General features: G+C 44.7%; 1 protein-coding gene across 3 annotated transcripts in view; it reads left to right on the plus strand.

Moving 5' to 3' along the window:
* LOC139552572 (leucine-rich repeat and calponin homology domain-containing protein 2-like) overlaps positions 1-27,869 on the plus strand; it is a 119,323-nt gene that overhangs the window by 12,135 nt on the left and 79,319 nt on the right. For all 3 annotated transcript variants that reach the window (XM_071364428.1, XM_071364429.1, XM_071364430.1), the window contains exon 2: positions 22,381-22,525. In XM_071364428.1, the coding sequence (XP_071220529.1) occupies positions 22,381-22,525 (145 nt within the window). The remainder of the gene's footprint in view (positions 1-22,380; positions 22,526-27,869) is intronic.

Raw genomic sequence — 27,869 nt, forward strand, 5'->3', positions numbered from 1 at the left:
ATTTTCTTGTGTAACTTTAAAAAAAGTATATTTATTTTTTTACTTTAGTTTATTTAGTAAATATTTTAACTCTATTTCTTGAACTGCATTGTTGGTTAAGGGCTTGTAAGTAAGCATTTCACGGTTTCACCTGTTGTATTCTGCACATGTGACAAATACAATTTGATTTGATCTCAACTCTTACTCTCACACATACACACACACACACTCGCATACACCCTCATACTCATTACTGACGCCACACATTTACACCCACACGTGCACACACACCCCTCACACCTACGGTGCTTCTAAAATTATTATTGAATAGATTTATTACTACCATTCTGCTGTTCATTGATTATTAATTTCCATTACCATCAGTATCTATCTACTGGTCACTATTACACCTGTTTACATGTGTATATACACTGAGTGTACAAAACATTAAGAACACCTTCCTAATATTGAGTTGCGCCCCCTTTTGCCCTCAGAACAGCCTCAATTTGTCAGGGCATGAACTCTACAAGGTGTCAAGTGGATGCTGGCCCATGTTGATGCCATTGCTTCCCACAGTTGTCTCAAGTTGGCTGGATGTCCTTTGAGTGGTGGACCATTCTTGATATACACAGGAAACTGTTGAGCGTGAAAAACCCAGCAGTGTTGCAGTTCTTGACACACTCAAACTGGTGCGCCTGGCTCCTACCACCATACCCCATTCATAGGCACATACATCTTTTGTCTTGCCCATTCACCCCCTGAATCGCACACATACACAATCCATATCTCAATTGTCTCAATGCTTAAAAATCGTTCTTTAACTGGTCTCCTCCCCTTCATCTACACTGATTGAAGTAGATTTAACAAGTGACACAGTGGGTCAGAAGTTTACATAAACTCAATTAGTATTTGGTAGCATTGCCTTTAAATTGTTTAACTTGGGTCAAATGTTTTGGGTAGCCTTCCACAAGCTTCCCACAATATGTTGGGTGAATTTTGGCCCACTCCTCCTGACAGAGCTGGTGTAACTGAGTCAGGTTTGCAGGCCTCCTTGCTCGCACACACTTTTTCAGTTCTGCCCTTTGTGATGGCCACTCCAATACCTTGACTTTGTTGTCCTTAAGCCATTTTGCCACAACTTTGGAAGTATGCTTGGAGTCATTGTCCATTTGGAAGACCAGTTTGCGACCAAGCTTTAACTTCCTGACTGATGTCTTGAGATGTTGCTTCAATATATCCACATCATTTTCCTCCCTCATGATGCCATCTATTTTGTGAAGTGCACCAGTTCCTCCTGCAGCAAAGCAACCCCACAACATGATGCTGCCATCCCTGTGCTTCACGGTTGGGATGGTGTTCTTTGGCTTGCAAGCATCCCCCTTTTCCCTCCAAACATAACAATGGTCATCATGGCCAAACAGTTCTATTTTTGTTTCATCAGACCGGAGGAAAAAAGTACGATCTTTGTCCCCATGTGCAGTTGCAAACCGTAGTCTGGCTTTTTTATGGCGGTTTTGGAGCAGTGGCTTCCTTGCTGAACGGAATTTCTGGTTATGTCGATATAGGACTCGTTTTACTGTGGATATAGATACTTTTGTACCTGTTTCCCCCAGCATCTTCACAAGGTCCTTTGCTGTTGTTCTGGGATTGATTTGCACTTTTCGCGCCAAAGTACGTTAATCTCTAGGAGACAGAACACATCTCCTTCCTGTGCGGTATGACGGCTGCGTGGTCCCATGGTGTTTATACTTGTGTACTATTGTTTGTACAGATGAACGTGGTACCTTCAGCCGTTTGGAAATTGCTCCCAAGGATGAACCAGACTTGTGGAGGTCTACAATATTTTTTCTGAGGTCTTGGCTGATTTCTTTTGATTTCCCCATGATGTCAAGCAAAGAGGCACTGAGTTTGAAGGTAGGCCTTGAAATACATCCACAGGTACACCTCCAATTGACTCAAATTATGTCAATTAGCCTATCAGAAGCTTCTAAAGCCATGACATCATTTTCTGGAATATTCCAAGCTGTTTAAAGGCACAGTCAACTTAGTGTATGTAAACTTCTGATCCACTGGAATTATGATACAGTGAATTATAAGTGAAATAATCTCTCTGTAAACAATTGTTGGAAAAATTACTTGTGCCATGCACAAAGTAGATGTCCTAACCGACTTGCCAAAACTATAGTTTGTTAACAAGAAATTTATGGAGTGGTTGAAAAACGAGTTTTTATGACTCCGACCTAAGTGTATGTAAACTTCCGACTTCAACTGTACGTACAGTCACTTTGGGGACGTCGTCATCGATGCACTTATTGATGAAGCCGATGACTGAGGTGGTGTATTCCTCAATGCCATTGGATGAATCACAACTTATTCCAGTCTGTGCTAGCGAAACAGTCCTGTAGTGTAGCATCCGCGTCATCTGACCACTTCCGTATTGAGCAAGTCACTGGTACTTCCTGCTTTAGTTTTTGCTTGTAAGCAGGAATCAGTAGGATAGAATTATGGTCAGATTTGCCAAATGGAGGGTGGGGGAGAGCTTTGTATGCATCTCTGTGTGGATTTTTCCCCCCTGGTTGCACAGGTAAAAATTTGGTAAAACTGATTTAAGTTTCCCTGCATTAAAGACCCCGGCCACTAGGAGCGCCGCTTCTTGGTGAGCATTTTCTTCTTTGTTTATGGCCTTATGGAGTTGGTTGAGAGCGGTCTTAGTGCCAGCTTCGCTTTATGGTGGTAAATAGACGGCTATGAATAATACAGATGAGAACTCTCTTGGTAGATGCGGTCGACAGCTTATCATAATGTACTCTACCTCAGGAGAGCAATACCTCAAGACTTCTTTAATATTAGACATCGCACACCAGCTGTTATTAACAAAAAGACACACACCCCCACCCCTCGTCTTACCAGAGGTAGCGTCTCTGTTATGCCGGTGCATGGAAAATCACTCCAGCTCTATATTGTCAATTTCTTCTTTCAGCCACGTCTCGGTGAAACATAAGATGTTGCAGTTTTTAATGTCCCGTTGGTAGGATAATCTTAATATTAGGTCATCAATTTTATTTTCTAACGAATGCACGTTAGCAAGAAGAATGGAAGGCATTGGGAGTTTGCTCGCTAGCCTCCGGATTCTCAGAAGGATCCCCGATCGGCGTCCCCTTTTCTGGCATCTTTTTTTACGCAAAAGGCGTGGATCTGGGCCCGTTCCAGTGAAAGCGGGATATCTTTCTCGTCAGACTCGTTAAAGGAAAACGTTTCTTCTAGTCTGTGGTTAGTAATCGCTTTGCTGATGTACAGAAGTTATTTTCGGTCATAAGAGATGGTAGCAGCAACATTATGTACACAATAAGTTACACAAAATGCAAAAAAAATTACCAAATTGCACAATTGGTTGGGAGAATGTAAAACATCAGCAATGGTCTTCGGCGCCATCTACTACCAGTACATTTTTATGTATAAACCCAGCTCAACCACTCCAGTACCCCTGAATATTGAATAAGATACAGACCTGTATATACTTGCATTCTCATGTTTTTTCAACTTATATCGTACTTTGTGTGTTTTTTCTTTTATTATCTATATTTATTATTGTTATTATTATCACTGTATTGTTGGGAAAGAGCTCTCAAGAAAGAATTTAAGGATACTGTTTTACACCTGTCGTATCCTGTGCACGTGGCTAATCAACTTTGAAACTTGAAACCACACAGTGCTATCAGGAGGGAGCATCAATGCCTTTGGCTAAGTGAGGATTTATTCCACCACTCTACCTGAGGGGTAATTATCTGATGGTACAACCAGATAGTATAAGCTAAATGTCATGGTTTGGTTAAGTCTAGCTCATACCTACACTAATATCAAGCCTTGCCTATAGGCAGTCCATTTTGAGGGACTGCTTAGAGTATTCCTTATTTGATTAATTTACGATTCTTCCCTCAGAGCGCAGATACGGGCTCCCTAAGTTTAAAACTAACAGGTCTACACTCGCCTTCATTCCAGCTACAATCAGCTTCCTCAACTAGCTGTCGTAGTATTGTGTGCTGTGTACGTATTGCTGCATATACTGTCTTTCTATTTTTATTGTCATTGTGTTTCTCAATACGTGCTGCAAAATGAATTGCCCCTTTGGGATAATAAAGACTCTACATATCAAGCATATTAAGGCGCATTTATATCATTTATATCATTATTTTGCGAGACGATAGACAACAGCCACTGGACAAGGTATGGCGGGGGCATTTCCTATTTACATTCACAACATACTTGTTAATTCAACCTTTTTCTGCTCTCAGCATCCATACCAGACAGGTTTTATTACTTTTACTTTAAAAAAAAATGTAATCTTTATTTATCTAGGCAAGTCAGTTAAGAACAAATTCTTATTTTCAATGACGGCCTAGGAACAGTGGGTTAACTGCCTTGTTCAGGGGCAGAACGACAGATTTTTACCTTGTCAGCTCAGGGATTCGATCGAGCAACCTTTCGGTTACTAGTCCAACGCTCTAACCACTAGGCTACCTGCCGCCCCACTTTGAATGTCCTTTCCTGACTTGATGAAACCTGGTGGTTTGGCTGGGGGGTAGTCAGCCTGGTGGTTTGGCTGGGGGGTAGTCAGCCTGGTGGTTTGGCTGGGGGGTAGTCAGCCTGGTGGTTTGGCTGGGGGGTAGTCAGCCTGGTGGTTTGGCTGGGGGGTAGTCAGCCTGGTGGTTTGGCTGGGGGGTAGTCAGCCTGGTGGTTTGGCTGGGGGGTAGTCAAGCCTGGTGGTTTGGGTGGGGGGTAGTCAGCTTGGTGGTTTGGGTGGGGGGTAGGTAGTCAGCTTGGTGGTTTGGCTGGGGGGTAGGTAGTCAGCTTGGTGGTTTGGCTGGGGGGTAGGTAGTCAGCTTGGTGGTTTGGCTGGGGGGTAGGTAGTCAGCTTGGTGGTTTGGCTGGGGGGTAGGTAGTCAGCTTGATGGTTTGGCTGGGGGGTAGGTAGTCAGCTTGGTGGTTTGGCTGGGGGGTAGGTAGTCAGCTTGGTGGTTTGTCTGGGGGGTAGTCAGTCAGCTTGGTGGTTTGGCTGGAGGGTAGTCAGTCAGCTTGGTGGTTTGGCTGGGGGGTAGGTAGTCAGCTTGGTGGTTTGTCTGGGGGGTAGTCAGTCAGCTTGGTGGTTTGCCTGGGGGTAGTCAGCCTAGTGGTTTGCCTGGGGGGTAGTCAGCCTTGCCGGCCCTGTTCTGCTTGAGCTCTTTGGACATTAACAGATGTCTGCCTGTCTGTCTGCCTACTTATGCCACAGATGGCGTTTGGTCAGAGGCAAGGATGGAGACAGAGAAATGGACAGCATCACAAAAGCAGAGCATCACCCTTCTCCCCACCCCCTTCCCCATCGACCCGTGTGCGTCAAATGTTCCCCAAACACGAGTGGCCAGACCTTTGTTGAGCCCAGCAGGGGGTCCCCTTCATACCCTCCAGGTCTAAGTCTAGAAGTGGGCCTGGGCCAACATATGAGAAGGGCTGACTATGTTTTGACTTTGGAACGTGTCTGTCAGTTTGGTTGATTTAATGGGAGAGATGAGCCTTTAGATTCACAGCACATCCACCAACCGTTGTCTTCCTGCGCATATCATCAGAAGAGAGATGCTTGAGTCTGTCTCTCTCCTCACCTCTCCCTCATGTCTGTCTGGCCAGTCTGTCTCCTCCTCTCTACAGTCTGTATGTCATCAAGTCGGTGTCTGTGGGCCCTCAGATTCATGTGTCTGTCTGGGATTTGTTGTTCTGCTGAAAATCAGAGTTAGGGGAGCTTGGTCCTGTGTGCCTGGGCCATGTGAGAGAACAAAAGCCTTTTAGATGAAGGGCTGCTCTCTCACCGCTCCCATACAGCGCTCCTGCGCTCTGACATCACAGGATAGGGATGAGCCCGTAACATGGGTAGACACACGTATTTGAAATCAAGGCTCACCAATGCTGTACAACATGAATGATGCATGTTGGAAGACTAGCTATCAGCACAGAATTGGCAGCAAAGCCTTTACTGGCTGCTGAAGCTGTGCCTTAAGCCTCACATTAGGGTGTGTGTGTTTGTGTGGGAGAGCACACAGAGATAAAGACAGGAGGCTATGTGTTTGTGTGGGAGAGCACACAGAGATAAAGACAGGAGGCTATGTGTTTGTGTGGGAGAGCACACAGAGATAAAGACAGGAGGCTATGTGTTTGTGTGGGAGAGCACACAGAGATAAAGACAGGAGGCTATGTGTTTGTGTGGGAGAGCACACAGAGATAAAGACAGGAGGCTATGTGTTTGTGTGGGAGAGCACACAGAGATAAAGACAGGAGGCTATGTGTTTGTGTGGGAGAGCACACAGAGATAAAGACAGGAGGCTATGTGTTTGTGTGGGAGAGCACACAGAGATAAAGACAGGAGGCTATGTGTTTGTGTGGGAGAGCACACAGAGATAAAGACAGGAGGCTATGTGTTTGTGTGGGAGAGCACACAGAGATAAAGACAGGAGGCTATGTGTTTGTGTGGGAGAGCACACAGAGATAAAGACAGGAGGCTATGTGTTTGTGTGGGAGAGCACACAGAGATAAAGACAGGAGGCTATGTGTTTGTGTGGGAGAGCACACAGAGATAAAGACAGGAGGCTATGTGTTTGTGTGGGAGAGCACACAGAGATAAAGACAGGAGGCTATGTGTTTGTGTGGGAGAGCACACAGAGATAAAGACAGGAGGCTATGTGTTTGTGTGGGAGAGCACACAGAGATAAAGACAGGAGGCTATGTGTTTGTGTGGGAGAGCACACAGAGATAAAGACAGGAGGCTATGTGTTTGTGTGGGAGAGCACACAGAGATAAAGACAGGAGGCTATGTGTTTGTGTGGGAGAGCACACAGAGATAAAGACAGGAGGCTATGTGTTTGTGTGGGAGAGCACACAGAGATAAAGACAGGAGGCTATGTGTTTGTGTGGGAGAGCACACAGAGATAAAGACAGGAGGCTATGTGTTTGTGTGGGAGAGCACACAGAGATAAAGACAGGAGGCTATGTGTTTGTGTGGGAGAGCACACAGAGATAAAGACAGGAGGCTATGTGTTTGTGTGGGAGAGCACACAGAGATAAAGACAGGAGGCTATGTGTTTGTGTGGGAGAGCACACAGAGATAAAGACAGGAGGCTATGTGTTTGTGTGGGAGAGCACACAGAGATAAAGACAGGAGGCTATGTGTTTGTGTGGGAGAGCACACAGAGATAAAGACAGGAGGCTATGTGTTTGTGTGGGAGAGCACACAGAGATAAAGACAGGAGGCTATGTGTTTGTGTGGGAGAGCACACAGAGATAAAGACAGGAGGCTATGTGTTTGTGTGGGAGAGCACACAGAGATAAAGACAGGAGGCTATGTGTTTGTGTGGGAGAGCACACAGAGATAAAGACAGGAGGCTATGTGTTTGTGTGGGAGAGCACACAGAGATAAAGACAGGAGGCTATGTGTTTGTGTGGGAGAGCACACAGAGATAAAGACAGGAGGCTATGTGTTTGTGTGGGAGAGCACACAGAGATAAAGACAGGAGGCTATGTGTTTGTGTGGGAGAGCACACAGAGATAAAGACAGGAGGCTATGTGTTTGTGTGGGAGAGCACACAGAGATAAAGACAGGAGGCTATGTGTTTGTGTGGGAGAGCACACAGAGATAAAGACAGGAGGCTATGTGTTTGTGTGGGAGAGCACACAGAGATAAAGACAGGAGGCTATGTGTTTGTGTGGGAGAGCACACAGAGATAAAGACAGGAGGCTATGTGTTTGTGTGGGAGAGCACACAGAGATAAAGACAGGAGGCTATGTGTTTGTGTGGGAGAGCACACAGAGATAAAGACAGGAGGCTATGTGTTTGTGTGGGAGAGCACACAGAGATAAAGACAGGAGGCTATGTGTTTGTGTGGGAGAGCACACAGAGATAAAGACAGGAGGCTATGTGTTTGTGTGGGAGAGCACACAGAGATAAAGACAGGAGGCTATGTGTTTGTGTGGGAGAGCACACAGAGATAAAGACAGGAGGCTATGTGTTTGTGTGGGAGAGCACACAGAGATAAAGACAGGAGGCTATGTGTTTGTGTGGGAGAGCACACAGAGATAAAGACAGGAGGCTATGTGTTTGTGTGGGAGAGCACACAGAGATAAAGACAGGAGGCTATGTGTTTGTGTGGGAGAGCACACAGAGATAAAGACAGGAGGCTATGTGTTTGTGTGGGAGAGCACACAGAGATAAAGACAGGAGGCTATGTGTTTGTGTGGGAGAGCACACAGAGATAAAGACAGGAGGCTATGTGTTTGTGTGGGAGAGCACACAGAGATAAAGACAGGAGGCTATGTGTTTGTGTGGGAGAGCACACAGAGATAAAGACAGGAGGCTATGTGTTTGTGTGGGAGAGCACACAGAGATAAAGACAGGAGGCTATGTGTTTGTGTGGGAGAGCACACAGAGATAAAGACAGGAGGCTATGTGTTTGTGTGGGAGAGCACACAGAGATAAAGACAGGAGGCTATGTGTTTGTGTGGGAGAGCACACAGAGATAAAGACAGGAGGCTATGTGTTTGTGTGGGAGAGCACACAGAGATAAAGACAGGAGGCTATGTGTTTGTGTGGGAGAGCACACAGAGATAAAGACAGGAGGCTATGTGTTTGTGTGGGAGAGCACACAGAGATAAAGACAGGAGGCTATGTGTTTGTGTGGGAGAGCACACAGAGATAAAGACAGGAGGCTATGTGTTTGTGTGGGAGAGCACACAGAGATAAAGACAGGAGGCTATGTGTTTGTGTGGGAGAGCACACAGAGATAAAGACAGGAGGCTATGTGTTTGTGTGGGAGAGCACACAGAGATAAAGACAGGAGGCTATGTGTTTGTGTGGGAGAGCACACAGAGATAAAGACAGGAGGCTATGTGTTTGTGTGGGAGAGCACACAGAGATAAAGACAGGAGGCTATGTGTTTGTGTGGGAGAGCACACAGAGATAAAGACAGGAGGCTATGTGTTTGTGTGGGAGAGCACACAGAGATAAAGACAGGAGGCTATGTGTTTGTGTGGGAGAGCACACAGAGATAAAGACAGGAGGCTATGTGTTTGTGTGGGAGAGCACACAGAGATAAAGACAGGAGGCTATGTGTTTGTGTGGGAGAGCACACAGAGATAAAGACAGGAGGCTATGTGTTTGTGTGGGAGAGCACACAGAGATAAAGACAGGAGGCTATGTGTTTGTGTGGGAGAGCACACAGAGATAAAGACAGGAGGCTATGTGTTTGTGTGGGAGAGCACACAGAGATAAAGACAGGAGGCTATGTGTTTGTGTGGGAGAGCACACAGAGATAAAGACAGGAGGCTATGTGTTTGTGTGGGAGAGCACACAGAGATAAAGACAGGAGGCTATGTGTTTGTGTGGGAGAGCACACAGAGATAAAGACAGGAGGCTATGTGTTTGTGTGGGAGAGCACACAGAGATAAAGACAGGAGGCTATGTGTTTGTGTGGGAGAGCACACAGAGATAAAGACAGGAGGCTATGTGTTTGTGTGGGAGAGCACACAGAGATAAAGACAGGAGGCTATGTGTTTGTGTGGGAGAGCACACAGAGATAAAGACAGGAGGCTATGTGTTTGTGTGGGAGAGCACACAGAGATAAAGACAGGAGGCTATGTGTTTGTGTGGGAGAGCACACAGAGATAAAGACAGGAGGCTATGTGTTTGTGTGGGAGAGCACACAGAGATAAAGACAGGAGGCTATGTGTTTGTGTGGGAGAGCACACAGAGATAAAGACAGGAGGCTATGTGTTTGTGTGGGAGAGCACACAGAGATAAAGACAGGAGGCTATGTGTTTGTGTGGGAGAGCACACAGAGATAAAGACAGGAGGCTATGTGTTTGTGTGGGAGAGCACACAGAGATAAAGACAGGAGGCTATGTGTTTGTGTGGGAGAGCACACAGAGATAAAGACAGGAGGCTATGTGTTTGTGTGGGAGAGCACACAGAGATAAAGACAGGAGGCTATGTGTTTGTGTGGGAGAGCACACAGAGATAAAGACAGGAGGCTATGTGTTTGTGTGGGAGAGCACACAGAGATAAAGACAGGAGGCTATGTGTTTGTGTGGGAGAGCACACAGAGATAAAGACAGGAGGCTATGTGTTTGTGTGGGAGAGCACACAGAGATAAAGACAGGAGGCTATGTGTTTGTGTGGGAGAGCACACAGAGATAAAGACAGGAGGCTATGTGTTTGTGTGGGAGAGCACACAGAGATAAAGACAGGAGGCTATGTGTTTGTGTGGGAGAGCACACAGAGATAAAGACAGGAGGCTATGTGTTTGTGTGGGAGAGCACACAGAGATAAAGACAGGAGGCTATGTGTTTGTGTGGGAGAGCACACAGAGATAAAGACAGGAGGCTATGTGTTTGTGTGGGAGAGCACACAGAGATAAAGACAGGAGGCTATGTGTTTGTGTGGGAGAGCACACAGAGATAAAGACAGGAGGCTATGTGTTTGTGTGGGAGAGCACACAGAGATAAAGACAGGAGGCTATGTGTTTGTGTGGGAGAGCACACAGAGATAAAGACAGGAGGCTATGTGTTTGTGTGGGAGAGCACACAGAGATAAAGACAGGAGGCTATGTGTTTGTGTGGGAGAGCACACAGAGATAAAGACAGGAGGCTATGTGTTTGTGTGGGAGAGCACACAGAGATAAAGACAGGAGGCTATGTGTTTGTGTGGGAGAGCACACAGAGATAAAGACAGGAGGCTATGTGTTTGTGTGGGAGAGCACACAGAGATAAAGACAGGAGGCTATGTGTTTGTGTGGGAGAGCACACAGAGATAAAGACAGGAGGCTATGTGTTTGTGTGGGAGAGCACACAGAGATAAAGACAGGAGGCTATGTGTTTGTGTGGGAGAGCACACAGAGATAAAGACAGGAGGCTATGTGTTTGTGTGGGAGAGCACACAGAGATAAAGACAGGAGGCTATGTGTTTGTGTGGGAGAGCACACAGAGATAAAGACAGGAGGCTATGTGTTTGTGTGGGAGAGCACACAGAGATAAAGACAGGAGGCTATGTGTTTGTGTGGGAGAGCACAGAGATAAAGACAGAGATAAACACAGAGATAAAGAGAACAGAGATCAATTTGTGTATGTTCCTGAATCCATGTGTGACTCTACATACAGTACTTCCCAATAGCTATGGACTTATGCTATTCAATTAAGCCAATGAATGTGTTGCTAAATAGTTTAATTGGTGCTGATGTAGCTGCTGTAATCGTATGTAATATGTCATAATTGAGCTGGGCTGTGTATGTCTGTGTGTGTGTGTGTCTTTACCAGGGGCTGTGCAGCTCCTCACACAGGTCTGTAATTACTGTGTCAGCCCATGATTATCCAGAGCTCAGGCTCCTTCACACACAGGCTCAAATGGGCCAATTAAACCTGCATCAGCAGAGATACATCCCCACCACACACACACACACATCAGAGTGCATGTGTGTGTTTAAGGCATGAGTATATGGGAATGTTTGTGTGAATAAACACACCGTTTCTTTAGAAAATGTCAATCTTTCTTAACTGTGTGTGACCAGGCCTAATTCATCACAGTTGTCAAAGAGTGAATCGACTCGCAATCTTCAAAATGTTGATGCGATTTGGGCGCAAGGTCAAACATTATCTTGACATTATCTTCTGACCTCGGTCAGGAGTATTTTTCATACGGACTAAATCACCTCAAAATAAAGGACGTAGCCCAAGGTTGGGGTGAATAACAAGGGGAGGGGGTTGTATCTCTGTTGGGGTCTACTGCCCCAAAGCAATACCGTGGGCCTTTTATCTCCCCTCTGGCTGATGGAGTAATGGAGGAGACTTACAAGCATCCATTTGCAGCTCGGTCTCTGGGGAGGTGTAATGATACATCCGCCGGTTGTGAGGGGGAGTGATATAGTGTGATATAGAGTGATATACACCATCCCCTTCTCCCTCTCCTCTCCCCATCTTCCACTGAGAGGGTGACCCTGCTGTGGATAGAGAGGTCCCTGGAGGAGTGACGTGGGGCGGGGGGATTATACCCCCTCTGGTACACAGCTGAAACAATAGCTTTCCCCCCTGCCCCCTCCATCATCATCAGCCCCTCCACACAGCCCTCCACCTGAAAGGCTGTGAAATAGGGCACTGTGACTTCTCTACAAGCTCAATTACTGGTAGTAACAGGGGTTGATGTGTTTGTGCGTTTGCCCACCACCATTAGACTTGGTATAAGATATTGGTGTATTTGCCTGGCTAGCTCTCTGTGATGTAGCCAGGCACACCAGGGTTATACAGCAGTCCTCTAAGGCATCACAGGCCCTTTCTCTCTGGCTGTGCAGTGAGGGACAGGAGGTTGAGGATTAGAGATTTCACTGTCACATGGGGTTCCCATCACTGCCTCTCCATGCTGCCTGTCTGCCTGTCTGTATGAGGAACGTTATGACATGTCTGTCGAATTCGCTTTGTCACGTCACATGCCAAAGCCGAGGACTGCGTTGCCAGGTCTAGGACACTTCTGCTTTGATCCTTGTTAAAATGATTATCACTAACAAACATGTGTTATATCATTACTAGATCATTCATTTCTGTCCGTGAAAAGAATGGGGCTTGTGCATTAGCATTATCTTAGGTTGAAGAACTGTTGTCTGCTTCTCCTGTGTGGCTCTGAATGATTCCTCTTGGTGTTGTGCTCTACATGTCTACAGCCATGTTGATGGATAGGGTGTGGAGAAAATCAATGGGACTCTAAGACATGGAGCACGCAGGAAGGGGATTTCACATATACATAGAGAATGGGGAGCAGGAGTTGTGGGTAATACAGTTTGGTGTGGGGACACCCCCTTTCCCAACTGTCATGATGATGTGTAGGGGCTGGCTCCACTCTCTATCCAAGACGGACTGGAATCTAGGCCTGCTCTCTCTCTCTGTTTCTCTCTCTTCCTCTTTCTGTTTCTTCTTCTCTCGCTCTCCCCCCTCTTCCTATCTCTCACTCTGTCTCTCATATGCATGCCAATCGTATTCTGACCTCACTGAATGGGCTGCCATCTGAATATTTTATTTTTATTTATTTCACCTTTATTTAACCAGGTAGGCTAGTTGAGAACAAGTTCTCATTTGCAACTGCGACCTGGCCAAGATAAAGCATAGCAGTGTGAACAGACAACACAGAGTTACACATGGAGTAAACAATAAACAAGTCAATAACATGGTAGAAAAAAAAGAGAATCTATATACAATGTGTGCAAAAGGCATGAGGTAGGCAATAAATCGAATAATTACAATTTAGCAGATTAACACTGGAGTGATAAATCATCAGATGATCATGTGCAAGAAGAGATACTGGTGTGCAAAAGAGCAGAAAAGTAAATAAATAAAAGCAGTATGGGGGTGAGGTAGGTAAATTGGGTGGGTAGTTTACAGATGGACTATGTACAGCTGCAGCGATCGGTTAGCTGCTCGGATAGCAGATTTTTAAAGTTGTTGAGGGAGATAAAAGTCTCCAACTTCAGAGATTTTTGCAATTCGTTCCAGTCGCAGGCAGCAGAGAACTGGAAGGAAAGGCGTCCAAATGAGGTTTTGGCTTTAGGGATGATCAGTGAGATACACCTGCTGGAGCGCGTGCTGCGGGTGGGTGTAGCCATCGTGACCAGTGAACTGAGATAAGGCGGCACTTTACCTAGCATAGCCTTGTAGATGACCTGGAGCCAGTGGGTCTGACGACGAACATGTAGCGAGGGCCAGCCGACTAGGGCATACAGGTCGCAGTGGTGGGTCGTATAAGGTGCTTTAGTAACAAAACGAATGGCACTGTGATAAACTGCATCCAGTTTGCTGAGTAGAGTATTGGAAGCTATTTTGTAGATGACATCGCCGAAGTCGAGGATCGGTAGGATAGTCAGTTTTACTAGGGTAAGTTTGGCGGCGTGAGTGAAGGAGGCTTTGTTGCGGAATAGAAAGCCGATTCTTGATTTGATTTTGGATTGGAGATGTTTGATATGAGTCTGGAAGGAGAGTTTGCAGTCTAGCCAGACACCTAGGTACTTATAGATGTCCACATATTCTAGGTCGGAACCGTCCAGGGTGGTGATGCTAGTCGGGCGTGCGGGTGCAGGCAGCGAACGGTTGAAAAGCATGCATTTGGTTTTACTAGCGTTTAAGAGCAGTTGGAGGCCACGGAAGGAGTGTTGTATGGCATTGAAGCTCGTTTGGAGGTTAGATAGCACAGTGTCCAAGGAAGGGCCGGAAGTATATAGAATGGTGTCGTCTGCGTAGAGGTGGATCAGGGAATCGCCCGCAGCAAGAGCAACATCATTGATGTATACAGAGAAAAGAGTCGGCCCGAGAATTGAACCCTGTGGTACCCCCATAGAGACTGCCAGAGGACCGGACAACATGCCCTCCGATTTGACACACTGAACTCTGTCTGCAAAGTAGTTGGTGAACCAGGCAAGGCAGTCATTAGAAAAACCGAGGCTACTGAGTCTGCCGATAAGAATATGGTGATTGACAGAGTCGAAAGCCTTGGCCAGGTCGATGAAGACGGCTGCACAGTAATGTCTTTTATCGATGGCGGTTATGATATCGTTTAGTACCTTGAGCGTGGCTGAGGTGCACCCGTGACCGGCTCGGAAACCGGATTGCACAGCGGAGAAGGTACGGTGGGATTCGAGATGGTCAGTGATCTGTTTGTTGACTTGGCTTTCGAAGACCTTAGATAGGCAGGGCAGGATGGATATAGGTCTGTAACAGTTTGGGTCCAGGGTGTCTCCCCCTTTGAAGAGGGGGATGACCGCGGCAGCTTTCCAATCCTTGGGGATCTCAGATGATACGAAGGAGAGGTTGAACAGGCTGGTAATAGGGGGTGCGACAATGGCGGCGGACAGTTTCAGAAATAGGGGGTCCAGATTGTCAAGCCCAGCTGATTTGTATGGGTCCAGGTTTTCCAGCTCTTTCAGAACATCTGCTATCTGGATATGGGTAAAGGAGAAGCTGGGGAGGCTTGGGCGAGTAGCAGCGGGGGGGGCGGGGCTGTTGGCCAAGGTTGGAGTCGCCAGGAGGAAGGCATGGCCAGCCATTGAGAAATGTTTGTTGAAGTTTTCGATTATCACGGACTTATCAGTGGTGACCGTGTTACCTAGCCTCAGTGCAGTGGGCAGCTGGGAGGAGGTGCTCTTGTTCTCCATGGACTTTACAGTATCCCAGAACTTTTTGGAGTTAGAGCTACAGGATGCAAATTTCTGCTTGAAAAAGCTGGCCTTTGCTTTCCTGACTGACTGCGTGTATTGGTTCCTGACTTCCCTGAACAGTTGCATATCGCGGGGGCTCTTCGATGCTATTGCAGTTCGCCACAGGATGTTTTTGTGCTGGTCGAGGGCAGTCAGGTCTGGAGTGAACCAAGGGCTATATCTGTTCTTGGTTCTGCATTTTTTGAACGGAGCATGCTTGTCTAATATGGTGAGGAAGTAACTTTTAAAGAATGACCAGGCATCCTCAACTGACGGGATGAGGTCAATATCCTTCCAGGGTACCCGGGCCAGGTCGATTAGAAAGGCCTGCTCGCAGAAGTGTTTTAGGGAGCGTTTGACAGTGATGAGGGGTGGTCGTTTGACCGCGGACCCGTGGCGGATACAGGCAACTTACGCAAGACACTGTATGTATTGGCAACCACTCACAGTGATCGCTGAGATCTTGATTGAAGACAGCAGAGGTGTATTTGGAGGGCAGGTTGGTCAGGATAAATGTCTATTAGGGTGCCCATGTTTACGGATTTAGGGTTGTACCTGGTGGGTTCCTTGATGATTTGTGTGAGATTGAGGGCATCAAGCTTGGATTGTAGGACTGCCGGGGTGTTAAGCATATCCCAGTTTAGGTCACCTAACAGAACAAACTCTGATGAGGTGCCACCAGGTTTCCTGCAGGCGGGAGGAGAGGAACAGGGCTGGTACTGCTGTGGGTTTGGTGGCTGACTGCTGAGGTGCAGGAAAAGACTCTTCACTATTATGGTAATCACTAATCACACCCTAGCTGATTAACCTGCATTCCTTCTCACTGATGAAGTGGGTCAAGTTCACCTGTCAAGGTAATTAGCATTATTCTACACCATTTGTGAGGACACTGGCTTATTACATTGCATTCGTAAACTATTCAGACCCCTTCATTTTTTCCACATTTTGTTACAGCGTTATTCTAAAATGTATAAAATAATTTTCCCCCCTCATTAATCTACACACAATAACCCATAATGACAAAGATAAAACATGTTTTTCGTTTTTTTGTAAATAAATAAAAAACAGAAATAACTTTACATAAGTATTTAGACCCTTTGCTATGAGACTCGAAATTGAGCTCAGGTGCATCCTGTTTCCATTGATCATCCTTGCGATGTTTCTACAACTTGATTTGATTCCACCTGTGGTAAATTCAATTGATTGGACATGATTTGGAAAGGCACACACCTGTCTATATAAAGGTCCCACAGTTGACAGTGCATGTCAGAGTAAAAACCAAGCCATGAGGTCAAAGGAATTGTCCGTAGAGCTCCGAGACAGGATTGTGTTGAGGCACAGATCTGGTGAAGGGTACCAAAACATTTCTGCAGCATTGAAGGTCCCCAAGAACATAGTGGCCTCCATCATTCTTAAATGGAAGAAGTTTGAAACCACCAAGTCTCTTCCTAGAGCTGGCCACCCGGCCAAACTTAGCAATCAGGGGAGAAGGGCCTTGGTCAGGGAGGTGACCAAGAACCCAATGGTCACTCTGACAGAGCTCCAGAGTTCCTCTGTGAAGATGAGAGAACCTTCCAGAAGGACAACCGTCTCTGCAGCACTCCACCAATCAAGCCTTTATGGTAGAGTGGCCAGACGGAAGCCAATCCTCAGTAAAAGGCACATGACAGCCCGCTTGGAGTTTGCCAGAAGGCACCTAAAGGACTCTCACACTATGAGAAACAAGATTGTTCCTGTTCCTAGGCCGTCATTGAAAATAAGAATTTGTTCTTATCTGACTTGCCTAGTTAAATAAAGGTAAAATAAAAATAAATAAATTGAACTCTTTGACCTGAATGCCAAGTGTCACATCTGGAGGAAACCTGGCACGATCCCTACGGTGAAGCATGGTGGTGGCAGCATCATGCTGTGGGGATGTTTTTCAGCGGCAGGGACTGGGAGACTAGTCAAGCTCGAGGGAAAGATGAACAGAGCAAAATACACAGAGATCCTTGATGAAAACCTGCTCCAGAGCGCTCAGAACTTCAGACTGGGGCGATATTCACCTTCCAACAGGACAACGACCCTAAGCACACAGCCAAGACAACGAAGGAGTGGCTTCGGGACAGGTCTCTGAATGTCCTTGAGTAGCCCAGCCAGGGCCCAGACTTGAACCCGATCAAACATCTATAGAGAGACCTGAAAATAGCTGTGCAGCGACGCTCCCCATCCAACCTGACAGAGCTTGAGAGGATCTGCAGAGAAGAATGGGATAAACTCCCCAAATACAGGTGTGCCAAACTTGTACCGTTATTTTTATACATTTGCAAAAATGTATAAAAACCTGTTTTTGCTTTGTCATTATCGGGTATTGTGTGTGTAGATTGATGAGGGGGAGAAAACTATTGAATCCATTTTTTAATAAGGCTGTAACGTAACAAAATGTGTAAAAAGTCAAGGGGTCTGAATACTTTCCGAGTCCACTGTATATTTGAATAAGTGCAGGTAAATTTCACGAGGACCCATTTCACTGGAATGTAGATTGTGTTCCCTGTGCTACAGAGTCTTTGATGCAGTGTGCATGTTGACATCTGCTCTGAGTAGGGTTATGACAGTCATGGAATTTTGGATGACGGTAATTGGCCAGCCAAAATGACCGCGGTCTCCGTAATACGTACAAATATTTTTTTTTTTACACACACCTTTTCTCCTCTCCTTCGCTCCTGACTGCATGTGCTGCCATAGAAATATAATGCTAGAAATTAGAATGAATTATATTTCTGTGTGTTGCTGCGGCATTGTGGGGGCCGTTTCCTAGGCAACCGAAGACTCGTTCCGCTAGTTTCTTGTTTCAGCAAGCAGCAACAGTTTCGTCATGTTGTTAAGAACCCATGTTACAGCGGAAACGGACTCAACTGCACGAATGCCTGGCTGTCCTGTCATCAGTCAGCTGTCTGTAAAAAGAAAAATATCCTGTATTTTTAAACGGTTAAGACTGTTATTTTATTTCATGACAGTCTTCATCCATAACCGTCGGTTATACGGTAATTGTGCCAGCCCTAACTCTGACGAGGTTATTGGAGTTTTTGTCACATTTCATTAGTTGTGTGATGGAGCAATGATGTATCCATCTTCCCGCCTCAGAACTCTGCCTCAGGAACGAAGTTAAACACAAACACTTCCTTATGGAAATGTCTCCCACACAGTAAATGCTGCAATTTATAACAGGCTTACTCAGAGGGCCCCCTTATGTTCATCCACAACAGCCCTTTCTCTCTGAACAGAGCTACAATACTGAGCTACAATGTGTGTGATAAACAGTGGGATCTGACTAGCATTGATGTTTGCTGTGATCCCACGTTGCCTTTGATGTCTTGTCTCTGCCATGTGAGATCTGACTGGATGGTAGCCCCAGGTTCCTATTATCATTTGCCTGACTGGTAATTCCCAGAAAACCTGAAAGAAAGGAATACGTCTCTCATGAGTGGAGGAGATGCAATTGGAATTCATCCTGGTTGGGCTTTTACAGGTTAAGGATGTACAGAAAGACAAGAAAATATCTGGATTGAGCTTGTTTAAATGCAAGGATCCATTGGGCATCTTTATGCAGTCTTGGCTTTGAGATTAGTGATGAGAGAAAAACAAGACCATAATATCAAGTAGTCTGCCAAGGCCTGCGAGTGGCCTAGAGATAAAGCTTTAGTCCTGCCGTCTCTGCCCTCTAATTAAATAGCCAGCATTGTTTTGGCAGACAACACCCTCCTACTCACCATGCTGAACACTCACTCCTACATACAGACACAGGGCTGAGACCAGTTTGTTAGATTGCTCAGGAACCAACTCCCTCTGTGTTTGAGGAGCTCGACCTTTGTTTTAGTTTCATTTAGAAATCAGTTGTATCAGCACAACCTCCTTCCCTCCTTTGCATGCAAGCATGCACTACTGAAGCAAACACAGACACGCATATCAAGGCATATACACACGTCCCCTCATGTGAGCGTCTTGCAGATTCAGTAGCTTGCCGCTCCCCTCCTCTCTGCGTGTGGTTGCCATGGTATCGGTAGCCAGGGCCTTCACAGTTCCTTCACGAGCACTGCAGAACTCTCCTTCACAGAGTGAGGGACACATATGCAGAGCCTAGACTACTCATGTATGGGATCAGACACTGATAGGCCTCTTACATTACAGTTACATTCACAGGAAGATACTGTATGTAGACGTTGTTAGAATAGACAGAATGTGCAGTGAACAGAGCTATAGTGATCATTCCACATTGTGCATGAACCATGTGACGGAATAGCAGTTGTTTGTAACGCACAGTGTGGTTGTGGTAGAATAGTGTGTGAGGAATTGAGGAGGTGGTAAACTAGAGTAGGCAGCTTGTTGTGAATGGAGAGTGGTGCAGTAGGTAGGTACAGTAGCTGTATTGCAGACCGTGTAATTTGTGAATGGAGGAGCTGCAGTGAGTCTGTTCCAGGGGGTGGAGGAGGAGGCTCCTCCTCCAGACATCATCTTATTCATTGGTTCTCCGAGAGGCAGTGGTGGCTGGGGCTGGAGCTGAGGCTGGAGCTGAGGCTGAGGGGTACAGTACAATGTGCCAGGCACTCCACTCACCATCACATCAATTATTGGACAGAGGGCCTACTGCATCACAACCATACAATCTTATCTGAAAGGGGCAGTGACGTGTTCTTCACGGCTGTCTCTCTCGCTTCTCTTTTCTCCCTCTCTTTATCAGTCATTCTTCTCATTACGCACTGTTTCATGACCCATGAAATTAGTAAGCCCTGTGAGTCTAATTAATTCAGCAAAATATTACTGTGAACGAGGGCAACATAATTATGCTCTCTTTACACCAGGGGTTCTCAAAGTGGGGTCAGCGGTACTGCAGGTGGTCCGCAGCCAGATCTATAAAAAAATATATATATACAGTTGAAGTTGGAAGTTTACATACACTTAGGTTGCAGTCATTAAAACTCGTTTTTCAACCACTCCACAAATGTATTGTTAACAAACTATAGTTTTGACAAGTAGGTTAGGACATCTACTTTGTGCATGACACAAGTAATTTTTCCAACAATTGTTTACAGACAAATTATTTCACTTATAATTCACTGTATCACAATTCCAGTGGGTCAGAAGTTTACATACACTAAGTTGACTGTCTTTAAACAGCTTGGAAAATTCCAGAAAATGATGGCATGGCTTTAGAAGCTTCTGATGTGCTAATTGACATAATTTGAGTCAATTGGAGGTGTACCTGTGGATGTATTTCAAGGCCTACCTTCAAACTCAGTGCCTCTTTGCTTGACATCATGGGAAAATCCAAAGAAATCAGCCAAGACCTCAGAAAAAGGTCATCCTTGGGAGCAATTTCCAAACGCCTGAAGGTACCATGTTCATCTGTACAAACAATAGTACGCAAGTATAAAAACCATGGGACCACGCAGCCGTCATTCCACTCAGGAAGGAGACGCGTTCTGTCTCCTAGAGATGAACGTACTTTGGTGCGAAAAGTGCAAATCAATCCCAGAACAACAGCAAAGGACCTTGTGAAGATGCTGGAGAAAACGGGTACAAAAGTATCTATATCCACAGTAAAATGAGTCCTATATCGACATAACCTGAAAGGCCGCTCAGCAAGGAATAAGCCAGTGCTCCAAAACCGCCATAAAAAAGCCAGACTACGGTTTTGCAACTGCACATGGGGACAAAGATCATACTTTTTCATACTTATATATATATATACACACACACAGTTGAAGTCGGAAGTTTGCCAAATACTTAGCCAAATACATTTAACCTTAGTTTTTCACAATTCCTGACATTTAATCCTAGTAAAAATTCCCTGTTTTAGGTCAGTTAGAATCACCGCTTTATTTTAAGAATGTGAAATGTCAGAATAATAGTTGAGAGAATATATATATATATATACAGTGGGGCAAAAAAGTATTTAGTCAGCCACCAATTGTGCAAGTTCTCCCACTTAAAAAGATGAGAGGCCTGTAATTTTCATCATAGGTACACTTCAACAGACAATATGAGAAAAAAAATCCAGAAAAATCACATTGTAGGATTTTTAATGAATTTATTTGCAAATTATGGTGGAAAATAAGTATTTGGTCAATAACAAAAGTTTATCTCAATACTTTGTTATATACCCTTTGTTGGCAATGACAGAGGTCAAACGTTTTCTGTAAGTCTTCACAAGGTTTTCACACACTGTTGCTGGTATTTTGGCCCATTCCTCCATGCAGATCTCCTCTAGAGCAGTGATGTTTTGCGGCTATTTTTATCTCACTCGTGTTGCGTTGTGATTATGAGGGGGTCCCTGATGAATTTGCTCACACAAAAGTGGTCCCCGGCCCCAAAAAGTTTGAGAACCCCTGCCTTAACCTCTCATCTTAGCAGAGTATTACCTGTCATTGAAGTCTATAAGGTATTATAATGTGCCATTCATGATGAGGACTGAACTCTGACTGATTAACTGTCTCCGGTTCACCAACCTGTGGCTAGTAAATTCCTGGCTCTACTTGATGAAAGTATCGACTGCAACAGCGCCACAAATGTCCAGGAAACACCAAAGGACCCAGGTTCATTTTGGTTTGATGCAGAATTTGGGTCAACAGCTTTTACACAGACACAAGCAGAGGAGTTGCCAGACTACTCTCATTTAATCGATATATCGATATGGGAAAGACTGTGACTGGATCTGGAAATGGATATGACTGTGTGCTAGAGTCTGTGTGGAATAGAACTGTGTAATTTCAGCTGTCTTTGAGAAACATGCCATGTTCCCATTGATCACTCATTCAGACATATTGACCAGTCAAGACTGCCTGGAATCAATTTACTCTCCCAGAGGATTTCATCCGACCCATAGGAGAACCCTTTGAAGAACCCTTTTTGGTTCCAGGTAGAACCCTTTTGGGTTCCATTTAAAACCCAAAAGGGTTCTCCTATTGGGTCAGCCTAAGAACCCTTTTTTCTAAGAGTGTATAGTAGCTTCAGGAGAGACTGTTGTTTGGATCTTTTTTACATTACATCCTGATACATACAGTAGCCAACACCTGATCTGTGCTACTTGATGAAGAATTTGACCATACATGTATGACAGTATGTAGTCCCTGTGTACCATGACCCTCACCTGCTGTCTGTCTCTTGTCTGTCCCTCCCCCAGATCTGTCAAAGAACAGGCTCACAGAGATCCCTCCAGAGGTGTGTCTGTTCGCCCCCCTTGAGTCGCTCAACCTCTACCACAACTGCATCAAATGCATACCTGAAGCCATCATCAACTTGCAGATGTTGACCTATCTAAACATAAGGTCAGTGATGACTCATGGAACACTGTGGCGTGATCTGTTGACCCAATGACCTCATACTGTAACATGATATCAGCATTGTAGTAACCTGGTATAGTTAAGTATTATGGCAGTATTGACTCAATCAAATTTTCTTTCCGCTATCCGTAGCCCTTTAAATGTCTGCAATATAACCGTGCTCAAAAAAGCCTCAGGTAGCTTACGCCAGGTGCATTCCTGTAATGTTATTCTAAGTGTCTGCAGTCCTCGATCTAAGAAGCATCAAAAGATACTACAACCATGATATCACCAGGCTAGAGGAAATACAAGGGCCCATGTTCACTGTTGTTCTGCTTTATCTAAGTATGGAGTTCTCCTTTCAGGGGATTCACAGGATCAAGTAGCCAGAGCATTTCCTAGACACAGTGGGAGAAATAGGCCTACACTATGTGATTGAACGGTTCATTTCCTAGACACAGTGGGAGAAATAGGCCCTACACTATGTGATGTTGTTTAGAACAGTTCATTTTCTAGACACAGTGGGAGAAATAGGCCTACACTATGTGATTGAACGGTTCATTTCCTAGACACAGTGGGAGAAATAGGCCCTACACTATGTGATGTTGTTTTAAACGGTTCATTTCCTAGACACAGTGGGAGAAATAGGCCCTACACTATGTGATGTTGTTTTGAACGGTTCATTTCCTAGACACAGTGGGAGAAATAGGCCCTACACTATGTGATGTTGTTTTAAACGGTTCATTTCCTAGACACAGTGGGAGAAATAGGCCCTACACTATGTGATGTTGTTTTAAACGGTTCATTTCCTAGACACAGTGGGAGAAATAGGCCCTACACTATGTGATGTTGTTTTAAACGGTTCATTTCCTAGACAGTGGGAGAAATAGGCCCTACACTATGTGATGTTGTTTTAAACGGTTCATTTCCTAGACAGTGGGAGAAATAGGCCCTACACTATGTGATGTTGTTTTAAACGGTTCATTTCCTAGACACAGTGGGAGAAATAGGCCCTACACTATGTGATGTTGTTTTAAACGGTTCATTTCCTAGACACAGTGGGAGAAATAGGCCCTACACTATGTGATGTTGTTTTAAACGGTTCATTTCCTAGACAGTGGGAGAAATAGGCCCTACACTATGTGATGTTGTTTTAAACGGTTCATTTCCTAGACACAGTGGGAGAAATAGGCCTACACTATGTGATGTTGTTTTGAACGGTTCATTTCCTAGACACAGTGGGAGAAATAGGCCCTACACTATGTGATGTTGTTTAGAACGGTTAATTTCCTAGACACAGTGGGAGAAATAGGCCTACACTATGTGATTGAACGGTTCATTTCCTAGACACAGTGGGAGAAATAGGCCCTACACTATGTGATGTTGTTTTAAACGGTTCATTTCCTAGACACAGTGGGAGAAATAGGCCCTACACTATGTGATGTTGTTTAGAACGGTTCATTTCCTAGACACAGTGGGAGAAATAGGCCAACACTATGTGATGTTTTGAACGGTTCATTTCCTAGACACAGTGGGAGAAATAGGCCTACACTATGTGATTGAACGGTTAATTTCCTAGACACAGTGGGAGAAATAGGCCCTACACTATGTGATGTTGTTTAGAACGGTTCATTTCCTAGACACAGTGGGAGAAATAGGCCTACACTATGTGATGTTGTTTTAAACGGTTCATTTCCTAGATACAGTGGGAGAAATAGGCCAACACTATGTGATTGAACGGTTCATTTCCTAGACACAGTGGGAGAAATAGGCCCTACACTATGTGATGTTGTTTTAAACGGTTCATTTCCTAGACACAGTGGGAGAAATAGGCCCTACACTATGTGATTGAACGGTTCATTTCCTAGACACAGCGGGAGAAATAGGCCCTACACTATGTGATTGAACAGTTCATTTCCTAGACACAGTGGGAGAAATAGGCCTACACTATGTGATGTTGTTTAGAACGGTTCATTTCCTAGACACAGTTGGAGAAATAGGCCTACACTATGTGATTGAACGGTTCATTTCCTAGACACAGTGGGAGAAATAGGCCCTACACTATGTGATGTTGTTTTAAACGGTTCATTTCCTAGACACAGTGGGAGAAATAGGCCCTACACTATGTGATGTTGTTTTAAACGGTTCATTTCCTAGACAGTGGGAGAAATAGGCCCTACACTATGTGATGTTGTTTTAAACGGTTCATTTCCTAGACACAGTGGGAGAAATAGGCCTACACTATGTGATGTTGTTTTGAACGGTTCATTTCCTAGACACAGTGGGAGAAATAGGCCCTACACTATGTGATGTTGTTTAGAACGGTTCATTTCCTAGACACAGTGGGAGAAATAGGCCTACACTATGTGATTGAACGGTTCATTTCCTAGACACAGTGGGAGAAATAGGCCCTACACTATGTGATGTTGTTTTAAACGGTTCATTTCCTAGACACAGTGGGAGAAATAGGCCCTACACTATGTGATGTTGTTTAGAACGGTTCATTTCCTAGACACAGTGGGAGAAATAGGCCAACACTATGTGATGTTTTGAACGGTTCATTTCCTAGACACAGTGGGAGAAATAGGCCTACACTATGTGATTGAACGGTTAATTTCCTAGACACAGTGGGAGAAATAGGCCCTACACTATGTGATGTTGTTTAGAACGGTTCATTTCCTAGACACAGTGGGAGAAATAGGCCTACACTATGTGATGTTGTTTTAAACGGTTCATTTCCTAGATACAGTGGGAGAAATAGGCCAACACTATGTGATTGAACGGTTCATTTCCTAGACACAGTGGGAGAAATAGGCCCTACACTATGTGATGTTGTTTTAAACGGTTCATTTCCTAGACACAGTGGGAGAAATAGGCCCTACACTATGTGATGTTGTTTAGAACGGTTCATTTCCTAGACACAGTGGGAGAAATAGGCCCTACACTATGTGATGTTGTTTAGAACGGTTCATTTCCTAGACACAGTGGGAGAAATAGGCCCTACACTATGTGATTGAACGGTTCATTTCCTAGACACAGCGGGAGAAATAGGCCCTACACTATGTGATTGAACAGTTCATTTCCTAGACACAGTGGGAGAAATAGGCCTACACTATGTGATGTTGTTTAGAACGGTTCATTTCCTAGACACAGTTGGAGAAATAGGCCTACACTATGTGATTGAACGGTTCATTTCCTAGACACAGTGGGAGAAATAGGCCCTACACTATGTGATGTTGTTTTAAACGGTTCATTTCCTAGACACAGTGGGAGAAATAGGCCCTACACTATGTGATGTTGTTTTAAACGGTTCATTTCCTAGACACAGTGGGAGAAATAGGCCTACACTATGTGATGTTGTTTTAAACGGTTCATTTCCTAGACACAGTGGGAGAAATAGGCCTACAATATGTGATGTTGTTTTAAACGGTTAATTTCCTAGACACAGTGGGAGAAATAGGCCTACACTATGTGATGTTGTTTTAAACGGTTAATTTCCTAGACACAGTGGGAGAAATAGGCCCTACACTATGTGATTGAACGGTTCATTTCCTAGACACAGTGGGAGAAATAGGCCTACACTATGATGTTGTTTTAAACGGTTCATTTCCTAGACACAGTGGGAGAAATAGGCCTACACTATGTGATGTTGTTTTAAACGGTTAATTTCCTAGACACAGTGGGAGAAATAGGCCTACACTATGTGATGTTGTTTTGAACGGTTCATTTCCTAGACACAGTGGGAGAAATAGGCCCTACACTATGTGATGTTGTTTTGAACGGTTCATTTCCTAGACACAGTGGGAGAAATAGGCCCTACACTATGTGATTGAACGGTTCATTTCCTAGACACAGTGGGAGAAATAGGCCCTACACTATGTGATGTTGTTTTAAACGGTTCATTTCCTAGACAGTGGGAGAAATAGGCCCTACACTATGTGATGTTGTTTTAAACGGTTCATTTCCTAGACACAGTGGGAGAAATAGGCCTACACTATGTGATGTTGTTTTGAACGGTTCATTTCCTAGACACAGTGGGAGAAATAGGCCCTACACTATGTGATGTTGTTTTAAACGGTTCATTTCCTAGACACAGTGGGAGAAATAGGCCCTACACTATGTGATGTTGTTTAGAACGGTTCATTTCCTAGACACAGTGGGAGAAATAGGCCTACACTATGTGATTGAACGGTTCATTTCCTAGACACAGTGGGAGAAATAGGCCCTACACTATGTGATGTTGTTTTAAACGGTTCATTTCCTAGACACAGTGGGAGAAATAGGCCCTACACTATGTGATGTTGTTTAGAACGGTTCATTTCCTAGACACAGTGGGAGAAATAGGCCAACACTATGTGATGTTTTGAACGGTTCATTTCCTAGACACAGTGGGAGAAATAGGCCTACACTATGTGATTGAACGGTTAATTTCCTAGACACAGTGGGAGAAATAGGCCCTACACTATGTGATGTTGTTTAGAACGGTTCATTTCCTAGACACAGTGGGAGAAATAGGCCTACACTATGTGATGTTGTTTTAAACGGTTCATTTCCTAGATACAGTGGGAGAAATAGGCCAACACTATGTGATTGAACGGTTCATTTCCTAGACACAGTGGGAGAAATAGGCCCTACACTATGTGATGTTGTTTTAAACGGTTCATTTCCTAGACACAGTGGGAGAAATAGGCCCTACACTATGTGATGTTGTTTAGAACGGTTCATTTCCTAGACAGTGGGAGAAATAGGCCCTACACTATGTGATGTTGTTTAGAACGGTTCATTTCCTAGACACAGTGGGAGAAATAGGCCCTACACTATGTGATTGAACGGTTCATTTCCTAGACACAGTGGGAGAAATAGGCCCTACACTATGTGATTGAACAGTTCATTTCCTAGACACAGTGGGAGAAATAGGCCTACACTATGTGATGTTGTTTTAAACGGTTCATTTCCTAGACAGTGGGAGAAATAGGCCCTACACTATGTGATGTTGTTTTAAACGGTTCATTTCCTAGACACAGTGGGAGAAATAGGCCTACACTATGTGATGTTGTTTTGAACGGTTCATTTCCTAGACACAGTGGGAGAAATAGGCCCTACACTATGTGATGTTGTTTTAAACGGTTCATTTCCTAGACACAGTGGGAGAAATAGGCCCTACACTATGTGATGTTGTTTAGAACGGTTCATTTCCTAGACACAGTGGGAGAAATAGGCCTACACTATGTGATTGAACGGTTCATTTCCTAGACACAGTGGGAGAAATAGGCCCTACACTATGTGATGTTGTTTTAAACGGTTCATTTCCTAGACACAGTGGGAGAAATAGGCCCTACACTATGTGATG

The sequence above is a fragment of the Salvelinus alpinus genome, chromosome 24, assembly GCF_045679555.1.
Source record: "Salvelinus alpinus chromosome 24, SLU_Salpinus.1, whole genome shotgun sequence".
Taxonomy (NCBI): domain Eukaryota; kingdom Metazoa; phylum Chordata; class Actinopteri; order Salmoniformes; family Salmonidae; genus Salvelinus; species Salvelinus alpinus.